Source organism: Orcinus orca, chromosome 4 (assembly GCF_937001465.1).
Source record: "Orcinus orca chromosome 4, mOrcOrc1.1, whole genome shotgun sequence".
Lineage (NCBI taxonomy): Eukaryota > Metazoa > Chordata > Mammalia > Artiodactyla > Delphinidae > Orcinus > Orcinus orca.
This window is the reverse complement of record NC_064562.1, coordinates 88,727,186-88,745,404: the sequence shown is the minus strand read 5'-3', so window position 1 is coordinate 88,745,404 and position 18,219 is coordinate 88,727,186. Positions and strand designations below refer to the sequence as shown.

The window sequence follows — 18,219 nt, the reverse complement described above, 5'->3', positions numbered from 1 at the left end:
TTTCATCTTGCCTATCTCTCCCGCAGTCTGTGTCACAACCATCTTTTTATCCTCCTTGCCAAGTATGGAGCCTGTCACACAGCAGGCCTCAGGAAGTGCTTGCTGAAAGAACTAATGTTAGAAGTAGCACCACAGGGCCTTGCGAGCCCCTGGAACAAAACAGCAAAGAAGACATTTCTGAGGCTTCTATATCAGGGAGTAGAGAGCCTTCGTGGTTTGCCATGGGCAGGGAGGACCATCTTTGAGCTGTAACGATGAGACGAAAGCTGCTTGGCCAGCCCCGCTTCTTAGCTTACAGAGCAACTGGCGTGCACGACACGGAAAGCCGAAGCCAGAAAAACGACACTTCCCGTCATGCCTCAGGGCACCGCTGCGGGTTTCCCCTCTGCGTCACCGCCTCTTCCCCACGGAAGTGAAAGGAGCACTTCCGGGTTCGGCAATAACCTGGAGCCGGCGGCCTTACCTCGGCCCTGTAGGGCCTTGTTCCGAAGCTCCGCCTTCTCTCCGCTCTTTCTAGAAACCCAGCTTTGCTCTTGGCGGTGCCGGACAGGTATTTCCTGGCCGCTGCGGGTACCCGTGGGACAGTCCGTTGCACTGAAGCGGCGAGTCCTTTGCTCTGAGGAGGCTCGGAAGGTCCCGCCGGGAGCAGGAAAGCCAGTACCCGGAGTCGCGGACCCGGCGCTGACCTTCCTTCGCTCTTTTCCCTTTCCGATTGCAGCGTCCCAGACGCGTGTGTGAGACCCCCATGGCGGATACGGCCCCGAACGGCCCCCGAGGGGCGGGCGCAGTGGTAAGTGACCGGGCAGGGCCGTGTGGCTTGATTTGCAAGTTAGGAAGGAGCAGGAAGTGTTGGAAGTCGGGTCCGAGGCGTTGCAGAGACTCCTTGCTTTCAGGACTGGGATTACTGGTGCGGGTGGGGGTGGGGAGAGGGCCGATCGTGAGCGAAGACGTTAGAGGGAGCTACAGGTTTCTGTTTCTGAAGCGATACCAGGCTGGCCTGGAGCAGGTGGCGCTCACCTGCATGCCCACCTGTATGCCGCGGAGATTGGGCCTTATTGCTTCTTCCCACCCCTCGGTCCCTGTCCTGTGTCCTAAGGTTGAAGATGCCACCTGAGGTCGAGGCGTGACACACGCCTTGTTCCGCACACGCGTGTTGGCCCAGAACCGTTGTGCCCGTTTTTAAGCAGAAAGAGGGGAGCGGTCGTTCTCTTTTCCTTTCGTCGTTTTATGAAGAGAAATGTTACTATGCTTTTGTAACTTTTTTATTTTTAAGATGCAGGCCTGCTGCTTACTAGTTTCTTGTACCAGAAGCATAATTGTCCTCTGATTTTAAACGCTAAGTATGTGAACTGAGCCGAGTGACTTTTTTCTTTTCAGACATTTGCAACGTCTGTTTATATGCACACTTTTTCTTTTTTTATTCCCTTAATTTTGCTGAACCATTTGAGAGTTGCTTACATCATGATCATTAACCCATAAGTACTTCAGTATTCTTCTACGTGACCACAGTGCAGTTATCACAGCAATTTTTGCAGTTAAATTTGGGAAATTTAACGTTGATACGTGTTATCAACCTAATACACAATTTATATTCAGATTTCCTCAGTTGTCCTTTAAAGCTTCTTCCTCCTTACCCAGACCCAATCAGGAAGTGTGCATTGTGTTTCCTGGCCTTTGGTCCCTTTTAGTCTGGAACAGTTTCCTTGTCCTCCTCCCATTTTTGTCTTTCGAGAGTTGAGACCTGTTGTTTTGCAGAACGCTTCTCAAATTGGAGTTGTCTGATTCCCACCCCCCCTCCCCCTACAGATGACTAGATTCAGGTTAAACATTTTGGTAGGAATATTAAATAAGTGATATTCCGTTCTTCTCAGGGCATTATATATATCAGGAAACATTTTATGTTGATTTATCTCATCATTGGAGATAAGTTTGATCGTTTGGTTAAGGTGGTGTCCACCAGAGTTTCTGTTGTAAAGATAACTTGTTTCCCTTTATAAATAAAAAGTGTTCTATGTCATGATACTTTAAGATTGTGTGAATAATTTTTCACCTCAATAGTTTTTTCACCCAAAGATGCATTATATTTTTTGCCTGAATTATTTGTAACATGGTCAGTCAGTTCACTCTTAAAATGTAAACCAATACGCTTTTTTAAACCTTTTTTAAATTGTGTAGTAAAATGCACATGCATAAAAGTGTACAAGATAAAATGCACAGTTTAGTGATTTATCACCAAATGAACACCGTAAACAAGTAGGTTTTAAAGAAAATGTTCTAAAATTAAATTTCAAACTATCACGTAGAATCTGAATATTTGTAGAGAAACTGAGCACTGTAAGCTGGATTCATCCTTCCACTTGACTACTGGTGATCATTTAAATTTAGAAGAGTAACAGTAGTAGGATTGGGTAGAATAAAGTGGAGGCATATACCTGAAATTACCTGCATACTGTTAGAAAGCATGCAATAAAATTAAATAAAAAGCATCCTTGAATTTTAAAAGATACTTGCATTTTTCCCCAAAACTTTTTTTATATCTTCTTTCAACTGATAAATAAGTTAGATTGCTTTGAGCAGTGTTTAAGACTCCAGGTTAAGACCAATTAGTGAGATCTGAAATCCTTTTCATGGAAACACTGTTTATAAAACATTAAATAGAATACAAAATACCAAAATTTATCACACATAGTAAAGATAAATATTGTTTTTGTGAGATTTTTGTTTATTTTATATACTCACATATGTCTGTATTGGGTCTTGATGTAAAAATTGTTTGTGTAGGTTCTATCAAAAAATGTAAAAGCCACTTTAGAATTTGAATACACAATACAGTTTGAATGAGAAAACTGATTTTAAGTTATTGCATTCGTGATGATGGACACATCTGTTGGCAAAATGAAGCAAAAGAAAAGATAGAATGAGGAAAAAATGGAGAAGAAAGTGATATATGGAAGTTTAATCCAGGGCCGCAGAAACCAGGCTAAGACTTGTCAGGGAGCTTCAAGAGGATGAAGAAAGTCATAAAATCGGAGGTGAGAATAATGGCACAATGTCACGTGCCATTAACACCTGACAGCCATATTTTGAGCCCCTACAGTATGCCAGGCTTTTGTGTGTACGTTGGCAAATCATCCAGAGGCTAAGTGACTATTACCATGGTTTTACATTTCTTCTTTGTAAGGTTGATATAGTCCAAATTGGCTTTGTGTGATGCCTTTTTACTCAGACCTGAGACTTGCCTGTTTGAATTTGAGATTTTTTTCTAAGAATAAGCATTATGGTTCTCTTGAGAGCAATTAATTCTTATTTAATGTTCTTTTAAAGTAGGTGAAGCCAGTATTACAAGTGTTGAAGGAATACAGACAATTGTAGTTAAATTTTTCTTGCCTAATTAGTCTTTTTTTTTTTAATGTCAACTGGTATTTTTCTATTTAAGTACTTCCTATCCTTTCCATATCAGAACTATAAGGAGGGGACTTCCCTGGTGGCGCAGTGGTTCAGAATCTGCCTGCCAGCGCAGGGGACACAGGTTCGAGCTCTGGCGCTGGAAGATCCCACATGCCGCGGAGCAACTAAGCCTGTGCGCCACAACAACTGAGCCTGCGCTCTAGAGCCCACGAGCCACAACTACTGAGCCCACGTGCCACAACTACTGAAGCCTGTGCACCTAGAGCCCATGCTTCACAGCAACAAAGCCACCACAAACAAACAAACTTATAAAAAAAAAAAAAAAAACTATAGGGAGTTTGGCTTTGTTACTGAGCATATACATGAAACAGTTGCCCTAAGAGTTTACACTTAATGATCTTAAAAAAACAATTGCTACAGGGGCATTGAGTCATTTTGAATAGGAATAAAACTACATAATATTCATCCTTAAAAACATAATTTGCAAGCTTAATTTACTACAGTATTTTTCTTTTTACATTCAGCAATTCTTGATGGCCAATAAACTGGACACGGCAATGTGGCTTTCTCGCTTGTTCACAGTTTACTGCTCTGCTTTGTTTGTTCTGCCTCTTCTTGGGTATGTATTATACATGTTTCTGCCTTTGGTATTCACTTGTTCACTTTTTCTGGAATACCTTTTAGGTGTCATACTTGTTAAACTGCAAGGGGTTCAGGGACAAATAAGACACAGGTCTCATCCTTAAGGCACTAATATTCTAGTAATACCAACTGGAGGTATATTTTATATCATATGCTTTGTGAAAAGTAACATCACATTGAAAATTGAGAGAAAATGGATGTGGGGATGCGATAAGTTCATGGTTTTTTTGCATTTTTGATTGTTAAAAGGAAGAATGACTGCTTTATAAAATTCAGTTGGGTATTGTACATCAACTATGCTTCAATAGAAATAAATAAAAATTCAGTTGGGTATATATATAAAGTGATGCTTCTAAAAAGGTATAGTAGGGTCAAGCAATTTTTTTTTCTATTGACAAGTAATAAATTTAGGTATTGTGCAATTATGATGCAATTCACAAAGGAGGAAGAGACACAGTAGTTGTTTACATCTCATGATAACCTCTCCCCTGGTAATTTGCAGGTTGCATGAAGCAGCAAGCTTTTACCAACGTGCTTTGCTGGCAAATGCTCTGACTAGTGCTCTGAGGCTGCACCAAAGATTACCACACTTCCAGTTAAGCAGAGCATTCCTGGCCCAGGCTTTGTTAGAGGACAGCTGCCACTACCTGTTGTATTCACTCATCTTTGTCAATTCCTACCCTGTTACAAGTATCCTTTTGTACCTTTTTGACAGTGAAATTGCCTACTGAGTGTACAGGAGATCTCTTCTTATTATTTTTTGCTACAGGAAGGATTCAGCAATGAGGGTGTTCCATGAAGCCTGGGTTGGTTGGTTTGTTGGCGCTTCATTTGAATGAAGATACATTAAGTGTAAGAATTTCTGACTCTGAAATGTGAAGTCCAAATTTTGAAGAGCTGATTGGGAATTTTAAACTTTGTATCTTTGATCTTGCCTCTTATAAGCTTCTTTATTAGCAATGGGTATTTTAAAATTCAGATTCAAAGCACAAGCCTATGGAGGACTTATTTTAATATATGTTTCTTTCATTTAATTCACACATTCTTTGGGAAAATGCCCAGATGCCTTGCCTTAAGAAAAGAGAAGTCATCAGCTCTTTCTTTCAACTCCCAGTGAGCTAGAAACAAATGGAAATTAATCAAGAAATAACTTACTTAAGCTGAGAATGGGATAATTAATAAAATAAATAGAAATTAGTATTTGCTATGGATAGAGTAGAATATAAGGACACATGGATACTCTCTGGAGCCAATGAGAATTAAATAACTCATTTGGAATTTGTATGTTTATACATTTCAAAAATATGTTGTGGGATAAAAGTAGGTATTCTTAAAAAGGAGGGGAAGGGATTCTGCAGTTTGGTATGTTTGGGAAGCAATAGGTTAAACATTGTTAAATAGATTTCTTTACTGTAGGACCTTTGATATGGTAGTGTGCATTGTGAGACCTAAGAGTTATCAGTGTTCCCTAAACTTAATCATTTTAATAGGTTGTCCACCCCCCACCCCTGCCCCCCTATGAATCATCCCTCAGGGGAGTATTCTGTACTTTCAAAAGTACTGTTCTTAAGTGTTCTTGAATAATTATGATACAACTGTACATAATGGAAAGCACAATAAAATATATCTCTAACACTAAATACTGCCTATTTAGATTATATTTTCTATGTTCATGAAGTATCAAATTTTAAATAGATTGTTTATAAGTTTTAAGGAAAAGAGAATAGGAGGAAAGTGACATTTTTTTGAGCACCTATTTTGCCAGTATATACAGACTTGACATACTTAATCCTTGCAACACTCTGAAAAAAATTATGGTGAGCATTATATTATTGATAAGGCTACTGAGGCTCAAAGAGTTTAAAGTAACTTGCCTGGCATCACATTGGCAAGTGAGTAGTAATGTAGGTAAAACTCACTAGGTAATTGTTGTACTACAACTGTAAATGATAAGCACATTTGTTTGGCATATCATCGGGTTGACCTGCTTTTGTCAGCCGCATTCATTGAGGTCCTTTATAATCACCAATATTAAAATTCTTGCTTTTCTGAGATATAATGGGAAATTATATAGAGGTTCATATTTCTGCCCTTACTAGCTTAAAATTTCTTTGAAAAGAAAAACAAATGATAGAAGCTGTGTTTTCTAGATAATTAATGTAGAGCAAATTGAAGACATCAATACTGACCTCTGGGACAGTTTTATTGAGTGAATCCTGAGACGGTGCCAAATGACTCATGACAGTGAAGACAACCTCTCTGCCTTGTCTATCCAATTAGTTATTTGCTAGGCCATCTCTAGGGAATGTTGGAGATTAAGGATTTAATGTTCTTTAAATTCTTACAGGGAGGGGAGCGGGGAGTATGCAGTGGGAATAACATAAACTATTAATTGGCAAGAAATACTAATCTGATTGCTAAAGTAGTTGCGTATTATGTTAATAAAGGTGATCCCAAAGTCATGTTGTGATCTTTGCTCTTAGAAAGGTGTTGTATTGTCCTTTTTCTATTGTACACTCTTCACCCCTTGTGTTTTCTAAATAGTTTAAATGTAACAATGAATGCTAAGGTTATGAATCTCTTATCAAGGATTTGTGAACTATAGAATGTTAGAGATGTAAGACTCATTAGAAATCCCTAGGTTTGATCGCTGCAAATTCATATGACAGAAGATGGAACTTGGCCTAGGGAAATGAAGTTAGTGTCAGAGCCAAGAGTGAAACCCAGATATCTTGACTCTGAATTAAGGATTCTGTTAAAAGTGTAAAATTCTGTGTGTGTGTGTGTGTGTATGATCTCTACTCAGGAGATTGGCATTTTACTTAAATTTTATGAATGGCACAGAAGAATTAGTGGAGGATATTAATCGGAGAACATTTATATTAGAGAGTTAGGATTTTTATAATACTTGGCTATAGGTCATTGTTTACTAGCCACCTGGAACTTAGGAACCTTTGGGTCTTAAATGATGAGTTGTGGTTATAATGAATTTGATACTCAGGTTATGCTGTAGTGGTCATTTCCCTCATACCAAGCTTTCAGTTGGTGTAGAAAAATATAATGGTTTATTTCTTAGAAATTGCTACTATTTTTAGGACAAGTATTTTTGCCCTTCATAATTAACTGTCTATATCATTTCATGGAAATAACTTGGACAAGTGGGGTTTTTTTGTTATCAACCTAGCAGAAATTGGTGTAAAGTCTTTTGAGCAATTTCCATTTTTCAGAAAGCTGAATGAAAATTGTATATTTTATCTATGACATAAAGCCAAACAGTGAAACTCAAATATAAGGATTCTTTGCTCACATCTGTAATTAAACTGATGAGACTCTCAATTGACTATATACAAAACCAAATATACACTGTCTTTTTTATTTGTACAAATTGAGAACACATTAACTGTAAAAGCTTGATTGGAACAGTATCTCAAAATAATGGGGTCCTTGTAGGAAAGAAAGAATTAAACATCTTTAGTTGAGGAAAATTTGAGAACTACTCTTTAAACCACTACTCTATACTCTTTCCTAAGCAACTGAGTTGATGAAAGCAGTACAAAAGACTATTTTGGTATTTGAAGGCTAAGTTATTCTGTCCAGGATGACCATTGTAGGGTTAAAAGCTGTATTAACGCTTTGAGATGGCCTAGATTTCAACTTAATTTAGCCAATGTTCGCAATATTTTATCCAATAGGAATAGGTGAAAAAGCTTTTTTCACTATTTTCTTCATAAAAAGAACTATGAGGTTTAAAAAATGCAAGTTGACTTTCTTCTTTACAGATTAAAAAAACCTTCATTTTATAAAGTGTATCAGTAGACCAGAAGCCATCACTGAACTCATTTTAGCAGATGCCATTTTAGATCTGTATATTTGAACATAATACATAGTCTGTTTTGCAAAGTGCTTGATGAATTTTTAATGTTTTCCTTAATTATTTTCTTCAGTGAGTATTTTCCCAGTCTTGCTATTTTCTTTACTTCATGCTGCCACATACACGAAAAAGGTCCTTGATGTAAGTAAAATTGTGCTGGCTTTGTTTTTTGTTTTTGACTCCTGGATTTACAGATAGTTAACACAAATTTGAGTTTTAAGACATTTGGGCATTTGTCACAAAAAGGTCCTGTATTCCGTACAAACTTGCTCTAAATTCGTGATTTGAAAGTTTTGTTATTTTTTACTGTTTAAGTTTCGATAAAATAGTACATTTTGTAGATAAGGGGTTGTATTCAAGTTTACCCCCCAGTTCCTGGAGTAATTTCTGAAGTTTGAAATAGATCTTTTTATTTAAAAAAAAATCATATATTTTTGATTTGATAAGTTGTCAGAGATCTCTTGTTCTGTCAGTAATTTTAACATACCGTGTGTGTAGAGTGTACCAAATTTCTTTTACACTGACGTTCAGAACTGCTACTTTCCTAGAATTTTTTTATTACTGGGTTGGATCATTAAGCCTAATAACTGCAGTGTGCCAGGCAGATTGACTGCATGTGCACTGAAATTTGAATTAAAATATCCAGAATTGTGCCTTGTGTTGGCCGCCTTATTTATCCCTATAGTTCTTGGATCACAGCAATAATTGGACTCTGTAATTTCTACCTTTAATCAACTAAGGAGTCACAGATACTTTAACTGTATTTCTGGGTAGCCAGGTTTTGTTATGGTTGGAGAGAAATAACCACCACTTTTCTTGAAATAAGGAAGATAAAGTGTCTATGAATGAAAAGGACTTTTATTGAAGTTGTTTCTCTATTTAACTCTACAAATATAGAAAATACAATAAAAAAAATAAAAAATAAAAAAAAATAAAAAAAATAAAAAAAAAAGAAAATACAATAAAGCAGGAAAATACGTTAACTGTTGTCCCTAAATAATTTGTACATTTTTATATCATCATTTTCAAATAATTGTCTTTTGGTTGTATTGTGTATTGGATATGCAATTTATCTAAAGAAAGAAAATAATTGAGTGATCGAAAATGCTTTTGTTATTTCTAATGTTTGTTTTCTTATGTTTTAGGCAAAGGGTTCAAATAGTTTACCTCTGCTGAGATCTCTCTTGGATAAATTAAGCACTAATCAACAGAATATTCTGAAATTCATTGCTTGTAATGAAATATTCTTGATGCCTGCTACAGTTTTTATGCTTTTTAGGTAAGAATAAAAATATACTTATTTTAGGAGGCTGGTGTCTAAGTGAACATAATAAATGTATCAACTCAAATTTTATCCTGCTTACATCTGTTGAAGTACATACTGAGATTCAGAGCTTAAGATGGATTTTAGCAATCATCTTTTCAGATGATAGTAGAGAACCTGAGAGTATAGTAAACTCCTGTAGTTTACTATGATAAACCTAGGCATTTGTCTTCTTTATTATTCCTTGTGATTTATCATTTAACATTTTGAAAATTAATTTCAGAATAACTACTTTTGAAAGAATCTTAGAAAGGCTAGTTTAGTCCATTCTAACATTATTGATATGATTTTTCCCATACTAGAGAAAAATCTGAAAAATTAAGGTCTGGTATTATTAGTTGCTTACTACCACCTCCATATTTTGTTCGTATGTTAATTACAGAAGGAATGCATGAATAAAGAAAGCCTTCCTTTTTTTTTCTTTTTTTTTTTTTTTGCGGTACGCGGGCCTCTCACTGTTGTGGCCTCTCCCGTTGCGGAGCACAGGCTCCGGACACGCAGGCTCCTTTTAAAAATAGAACTTTAGGATAGTATTGACCTACCTATATTCTTGCATTTAAGTTTTAAAACCACATTTCTGCCCAGATTATTGCTTTTTCAATTTTCAGTTTCTCAAATAATAGGATGTTACAAATAAAAGCTAAAATACCATTTGACTGTGAATCCTAGTTGGGTTCTGTCCTCTCCTTCCCAGAGCTAAGGAGTTTGATATGGGTACGTGTATGTAGTTCTTTTAAAGTACTTACACAGATGGATAGAAAATATATATTATTATTTTATGGGTACGGGGCTTTGTTTAGTTTTTTGGGTTTTTTTTTTTTTTGCGGTACGTGGGCCTCTCACTGTTGTGGCCTCTCCTGTTGCGGAGCACAGGCTCCGGACGCGCAGGTCCAGCGGCCATGGCTCACGGGCCCAGCCGCTCCGTGGCATGTGGGATCCTCCCAGACCGGGGCACGAACCCGTGTCCCCTGCATCGGCAGGCAGACTCTCAACCACTGCACCACCGGGGAAGCCCTTTTGGGTTTTTTTTAATAAATTTATTTTATTTTTGGCTGCATTGGGTCTTCGTTGCTGCGCGCAGGCTTCCTCTAGTTGAGGCGAGCGGGGGCTACTCTTTGCTGCGGTGTGCTGGCTTCTCATTGCGGTGGCTTCTTTTGTTGCAGAGCATGGGCTCTAGGTGTGCAGGCTTCAGTAGTTGCAGCACGTGGGCTCAGTAGTTGTGGCACACAGGCTTAGCTGCTCCATGGCATGTGGGATCTTCCTGGATCAGGGCTCAAACCCATGTCCCCTGCATTGGCAGGTGGATTCTTAAGTACTGTGCCACCTGGGAAGTCCCTTTGTTTAGTTTTTATTTTATATCAAAGGCATCAGTTGTCTGCATCTTGCTTTTTTCGTTCATACAGTATGTTTTCATGACCTATTTATATGACATTCATATTTCTGGTTTGTTTCACTTAATGGCTGTATAGTGTTCCATCATATTATTATGCTATATTTTATTACCCATTCCCCTGTTGATGGCCATTTGTTTCCAGATTTTTACTTTTCCAAATGTTGATGCAGTAAACATTTTTTTTACCTGTCTGCTTACACTTTTGTGCAAGTCTGTACTTTTGCTGAGTCTAAGCTAGGTGCATTTTATATTTAATAGACCATACCAAATTGTCCTCTAATAGGTCTGTATTACCTGTTTTCCATAATCTCATTAATTTGTAACAAACTTGTTTTTGTCTATGAAATATTTCATTTTAATGTTCATTGCCTTGGTTAACTAGTAAGGTTTTTATATACCTGACAGTTACTCCTTTCTTTAGCATTCTTTCTTTAAGCTGGTAATAGAGTTTTCTAAATTTCCTCATAAATGCATCTGTACCATTCTTATAAATAACATCTTTCTCTGAAAACTCCAGGATCACCACATGTTGCTTAAGTTGTGGGGTTCAAAACTAGATAATATAATCTAAATAGGGTCCTGGAATGATACAATGGGAAGACTTCTTATTGGGTGTTTGGAAGCTGGATTCTAGTTGATTTGACCACTAACTTAGCCTTCTGGGCCTTGATTTTCTACACTTAAAAAATTAGTAGTAGTTGAAATAAGTAATTGCCAAAACTCCTTCTAGTTGTAACGTACCATGAATGTTGGGTATAGAATTTGATGCAACTGTATTTGTCGATTATTCCACTCTGAAATTTTCACCCTAGAAGTTAGTTCCTCTCTTTTTTGTGATCCTGATCATACACTTAAACATTTTAATTGGTAAAAGGAACCTTTTGCCCTCTTACTTTATTGCTCATTTTTCTTTTTCTTGGGTTATCTGGTCTTGAGTCACATGAGGTTCTGTGACTTGTTTCATGTACCTGGGTGAAAGAAAATGTAGCTACCAAGACGAACTCTTTATGTGGAGGTAATTGGTGACTATATCTGAAACCGCCACATTCTGGTTAATAAACAAAATAATTTGTTCTCCTTTTAGGTAAGCTTAAGAGAATTATAATGAAATGCTGAGATGCCAGGCACACTTAAACAAAAACCTCATTTTTGGGACTTCCCTGGTGGTGCAGTGGTTAAGACTCTGCCTGCCAATGCAGGGGACACAGGTTCGATCCCTGGTGTGGGAAGATCCCACGGGCCGTGGAGCAGCTAAGCCCGTGCGCCACAGCTACTGAGCCTGTACTCTAGAGCCCGTGAGCCACAACTTAAAAGTCCACACACCACAACGAAGAGTAGCCCCGCTCGCTGCAACTAGAGAAAGCCTGTGCGCAGCAGTGAAGACCCAACACAGCCCTCCCCCCCACAAAAAAAAGCCTCATTTTTGGAACTGCAGTGAATTTTTTGTTGGAGCACCAAGTTTTGACTATACTGGTATATTAAGTCAATTGTGCTACTTAATCTTTTATTTAAACACTTATCATGTACAAGTTGATTTTAATTTTTAAGATTGTAAAGGAAATGAGAATTTACCAAAAATACTTAAATAGGGGAATCACTTTGTTATTCTAAAAAATTAAAATTAAGTAATAAAGTTTTATTCAATCCCTAATAAGAATTCATGTTTCAAGTGTGTCACTTGACCACAACGCAAACTGTAAAATTAAAAACAATTTTAAGTCATTATTCCTTAAATGCTACCTTTCATGGTAGAAACACAGTCTGATATTAGAAGGCTTTATTAAGTTAAACTTGTAGCAGTAATGCATAAAGCTCTGTATTTAAAAGTGAACATTCTATGAGTTTTCTTATACATGTAGTGTATGAGTTTATCTTACATATACACACACACATGTGCAAAGACAAGTAAAAGGATGATCGTTGTAGTTTTATTCATTAGTAGAGAGCTTGTTACATAATAGTACATGCATAAGATGGAATATTTGAAGCTGTGAAAAGAATGAGGTAATTTATGTATTGTGATAGGGGATGATCTCCAAGATATAATAAGTTTAAAAGTGGTTGAGAACTGTGTAGGGTATTCCCCATTTATATTTTGGGGGGTGTGTGTTTAAAGACATGTATATTTCTTTCTGCCTCAGTTTCTTCATCTTTAAAATCAGAATGATAATACCACTTCCCTCCTAGAGTTAAATGGATTCAGTGCATTACAAAATGAGCACTGTGTGTTAGTCATTATATACACTTGTTTATGTAAATTTCTGGAAGGATGTATTAGAGACTGCTATGACTTTGAGGAAGGAACTAACATGGCTGATGGAAAATTTGTTTTTCATTGAAAATTCTTTTCTACTTACGTTTTCTGTAATATGTGAATTTCTCAATTTAAAGAGTTAAAGTTTTATATGATTTATTGGGGAAGGTGGATATTACATTTAGTTATAAGTTTGTAATCATGTAAATTTTTATTATGACAGTAATATCACACAGTTTAGGGAAAAAAAGGCTAAAAAAGGGAATTCCCTGGCGGTCCAGTGGTTGGGACTCCAGGCTTCCACTGCAGGGGCCAGGTTTGATCCCTGGTTGGGGAACTAAGATCCCGCAAGCCTCATGGTGCGGCCAAAAATAAAAAAAGGGGTGGGGGGTGAGGGGTGGGACTAAAAAAAATTAACCTAAAAAACAAACCATATTTAGCATCTTAGTGCATTTATTCCCCAAAAAAGTTTTAAAATATAGTTGTAGTAATATGTATAGCTTTATATTCTGCTTTCTTCAGAGTTACTGTGTAGTTTTCATAGTCAGGATTTTAAGTAGTTGCATACCAAGTCCATCAAACATATGATTTACTTAGCCCTGCTACCTAACTATCCATGTTAGTTTGTTGCTGCATTTTATCTGTAGTTATTTTAGTCAATATCTTAAGATAGTTTTTCTTAGGAAAGTATTCCAGACTTAGAATTTCATAAACATATATATGACTGTTGAGGTATTGTCATTGTTTTTTAAACGAAGAAAAATAGTGTAGGCTATGTAAATTTACTAGTGACCCTGTGTGGTTTTATTAGTTTTCTTATTTGCTTATATAAAATAAATTACTTTTCGTTTTAAATATCTTATAAAGTTTTAAAACTTTATTATCAGTTATTAGTGGTAATTGTTGAAGCATTTATTTAATATTTGCTGGTTTATTTAAAAGTTTTTAAAAATTTAAAAAAGTAATACCTACATAAATACATGAATAACTTGGATTTAGATATGATAGATAATACTGTGACCATTTGATGAATGAAGACACACACATTCTCCAATTAAATTGCCTTTAAATTTTGAGAGTATACATATGAATTGATGATGTATATTTATTGCCCTTGTATTTGTTTATTTCAGTGGTCAAGGAAGTTTGCTCCAGCCTTTTATATACTATAGATTCCTTACTCTTCGATACTCCTCTCGAAGAAATCCATATTGTCGGTAAGCTGGTGACTAGTTTAAGCCTGTTTTATTTATTAAGAGTATTGTGAAATACAGTATTTGTAACCTTTAAGAGTTGTTTAACTTTTATATTAGAATTTAGAAGCAAGCAGTGTTTTTGTGAATTTAAGTTTTGGCCTTAGAACTACCTAGGATTGATGAGGAGGTGGTTGTACTTCTTTTCAGACACTAAGACTAGACTTTTCTTGACCACTTCTAAAACAGTGCTAAAGCTTAAGGAGTTTTAAAATGTGTAGGACATAAGTCCCACTCTCAAGGCACTTTCCTAGTTGAAGAAACAAAAAACACATGTCAAATAATAAGAAAGGAAGCAGTAGTTTAGGATATGGTATTCACGTGTCAATCTATGATGAATTGTCATGTTTATTCTACTATATCAGTACTATAGTCCACAACAGGGGAGAGATCATTGAGCCAGAAGAGAGAAGAGCCCAGGAAAGTTTCACAAAATAGAGATTTTAATTTGTTCTAGAAGGATTAAAGCCTTTGAATAGACAGAATAAGGAAAAGCATTTTAGGTAGGAAAACAGAACAAGTTCAGAGGCAAGAAGATAAAAGCAGAGTTTAAGGGGCATTGAGTAGACCTATTTGACTATAAGGGAAATTCTGAATGGTGAGTGCTTGGAGCAAAGATTTAAAAGGTATATTGGAGCCATATCATAAAACTTCTTGAGTTTCAGGGTAAGAAGTTTAGAACTTACTTTTTGGATGTATAGGAATGACGGTTTTGACATGATCATAATAGTTTTCTGATAGCCTGTGCAGAATTGTTTGGAGTGGAAAAATGAAGCAGAGAAATATTTTAGTAAATTATCATAATATTGAGGAACAGAGGCTTAAATTAATGTACAATAAATTGTGCCTTCTGATCTCAAAAATTAGAAGAAAACAAAAATGAATAGCTTTTCTTTTTTTAAAAATATATTTATTTATTTATTTTGGTGGGCTTTTCATCATGGTGGCTTCTCTTGCAGAGCACGGGCTCTAGGCGCGTGGGCTCAATAGTTGTGGCTCACAGGCTCTAGAGCGCGTGCTCAGTAGTTGTGGCACGCGGGCTTAGTTGCTCTGCCGCATGTGGGATCTTCCCAGACCAGGGCTCAAATCCATGTCCCCTGCATTGGCAGGCGGATTCTTTAACCACTGTGCCACCAGGGAAGTCCCTGAATAGCTGTTTTTAATAGCTTCTTAAATATGTTACTCAGATACTAATGTTAACATAGTTTTTGTTTTCACGTTTAAAATAAATTAATCATGTAGTAGAATTCAGCCAGAAATCCAGTGAGTGTGTTAGCATGATCTCTATTATATTTTCACAAGCAAAGTAAAAACTGAATTTGAATGCTGGTCCATCATTTGCCAGGTCCATCATTATGACTTCAGGCGAGTTACTTAAATTTTAATTTCTTCACTGACAGAGAGAAAAACCTCCTTCTGGAGGTGAAATGAAGTAGTGTTTTTAAAAGTGCTTAGATTCTATTAGGTTCTTAATAGTTTATTTTCCTTTTTTTATGCTTCTGATTCTCCTTTGAAGGGGTTTTTATGTTCTCACAGACAATGTCTTTTTCACAGTACTTCCTAAAATAGAGCTTATTTTCTTTAGACATAGGTTCTTAATGAGTTCCTAGTCAAAAATAAACCTTTAATTTTACTTGATTCCATGAGTTTTTCCCTTTTGCTTTCTGGTTCTTGTATTCATTTTAGACATCATATTCTGGTTCCCTACCCTGGCATCCAGTTTTCATCAGTAGATTTGTTTTTCTCTGCTTCTTTATATCCTCTTCTTCTCTACTCCTGTTTTCTCCACATATCCTTAAATCATATCATTGCCTATAAAAATGTGGAATAGAAAAGAAAGGATAGCAGTGCTATGAGATAACACAGATATGTGCTAATAAACATCTCGCATTAGTACACATTTTAATCAAAACAGTGGAAAGGTAATGAAAAATATTTGGGCTTATAAATATTGATAAGCAGGCTATAAAACTACATTTTCTACACTATACTTTTTTTTTGTTAAGGGTTATGAGACAGTCTATATAGCCAGTTTGTACCATGTTCACTTATCACGATATTTATTCTCAAGTTAGTCGTATGAGTCCTTTGTTCATGTCTAGTGTAGATTGTGCAAAGCTGTACTAATAGAACAGCCACTAGCCACATTTGACCATTTAAATTTAAATTAATTAAAATTCATAAAATTTAAAACTCAGTTCCTGAGTCAACACTAACCATATTGTTAAGTGCTCAGAAGCCATGCGTGGCTGATGGCCGCTGCATTGGACAAACAGACATTTTCATCACCACTGAAAGTGCTGTTGTTTATGCCAGGGATAGAACCATGAATACGAGAACGAGGCATGCCTCATCGGTAACCTGAAGGGGTTTAACTAGAGTGTTTTCAGGATGCCCTCTAACTTGATTCATTAGCCTCATTTATTCTGAAGACAGTGATTGTGTGTTGATGATAACAAGTTTAATGTGGGATTGAAATACCTGCTTTCTAGGGACTTAGAGCTGAGTGAATTAGATAGCTACATAAGTCAGTATGATGATGAAGGTGCTGTGAAGGCACACAGGGCAGAGGGAGACAGATGAGAATTCACGGAGGAGGTGGTAATAGAAGGCCAAGCCTTTTGAAGTCTGAGTTCTGGCATGTGGGTGCCTGAATGCACTTGGCATGCCAGTAGTTGTCACTTGAGTTGAGGAGGTATATAGGGAAGTAGTGAAGATCTGTGCCCAGAAAGGGAGACAGGAACTAGATCATGTGGAAGGGTTTGGACTTTATTCTAAGGTAGGAAGAGCATTTGAAGTTTGTAATGTGGAGGGGTTGAGAACACGATAAGGTCTGATTTAGAAATACTATTCCAGAAGATGGATTTCAGGCTCACCAAAAGGACAAAAAGACCAATTTGGAAACTGTTAGAGAAGTCCAGAGCCTGAACTAATTCAGTGGTAAAAAAGGGATAAATTTGAAAGCTATTTAGGAGGGTTGGAACTTGGGGCTTAGGGAAGAAGAATAATATAACGAAGACCTCCAGGTTTCTGGCCTGGGAACCTTGGAGAGTCATGAGTAATGCGGCTGTCACAAAGGTAGGAGATACAAGAAGAAGGTCAGGTTTTTAGATAAATGTGCATCTTTCCAAATTTCCTTCCTGTTTTTGTGTGAGAGTGTATTACATCCTTTTAAAAAACAGATTATTGCCTTCTCCTAACCATAAAAATAACACAGAGCATACAAAAAGGTAGAAGTTGTGTCTTTATGTAGGATGAGTCAGCACATAAAAATATGAACAGCCAAAATTATCCTTGATGATTCTTTAAAGCACTTATAAATTACAGTACAGTATACATGATTTTGTGTCTACTAACCTGTACAATATGTGTGATGTGTGTGTGATTACAGTATGTAATAAAGAGTACTTCGTAGGCAAGTGGCACAGTTAAGGCAAAGTCGTGATCCACAGCCAGCCTAGGCTCAAAACAGGCAGCGTAACATGGGCATCATGGCAGAGAGTGGTAGGAGATGAAGCAGGAAAATTCAACTGAGACAAGATTGCAGAAGGCACGGGATGTTGAGGAGGTGGGATTTAGTCTGAAGGCAAACAAGAGCTTATTTGATCAATGGAATGATCCAGTTGGGAGGTAACATTTATTGAGCATCTTCTGTGTTGTCTCATTTAAACTTCACTGTGACTCCAATAAGTACATAGCCCCATTTTTCAGATGAGGAAAGCTCTAAGAGGCAGTATGTTCTTTTAAGGAAATAGTAGGTGGGATTGCTCATATTATATAATTTTCACTTTCTTGGTCTCTTTTTTAGAACTAGTTGAATTTGCCTAAGTCAAATATGAAAATTATGTGACTCAACTGTAAAGAAGATACAGATCATCCCAAATCTCAGCCCTCAGAGAGAGCCATTTATTAAATGCTTTTGTTAAATGATTTTTTTCCCCAAAAAAGGAAACAGGTGATTTGGGGAATTTTATTTTGTATGTTCCCTACAGTGCATCCTGGTTACTTTTACTTCAAATTCTTTAATGGCTGTAGGAAAGTCCTTCATTAGCATTTGCTCTTGCATTACGTTGC

At 36.8% G+C, this 18,219-nt stretch overlaps 1 protein-coding gene across 2 annotated transcripts in view; it reads left to right on the top strand.

Annotated features, from left to right (window-relative positions):
- Positions 1-413: 413 nt before the first annotated feature.
- The window catches only part of TMEM33 (transmembrane protein 33), a 67,852-nt gene continuing 50,046 nt past the window's right edge, over positions 414-18,219 (top strand). For both annotated transcript variants that reach the window (XR_007477284.1, XM_004268316.4), the window contains exons 1-7: positions 414-602; positions 719-790; positions 3,933-4,027; positions 4,553-4,740; positions 7,995-8,062; positions 9,067-9,200; positions 14,026-14,109. Coding sequence is in view for 1 of the 2 variants with exons in the window: in XM_004268316.4 (XP_004268364.1) it covers positions 746-790; positions 3,933-4,027; positions 4,553-4,740; positions 7,995-8,062; positions 9,067-9,200; positions 14,026-14,109 (614 nt within the window). In the remaining variant the exon portion in view is untranslated. The remainder of the gene's footprint in view (positions 603-718; positions 791-3,932; positions 4,028-4,552; positions 4,741-7,994; positions 8,063-9,066; positions 9,201-14,025; positions 14,110-18,219) is intronic.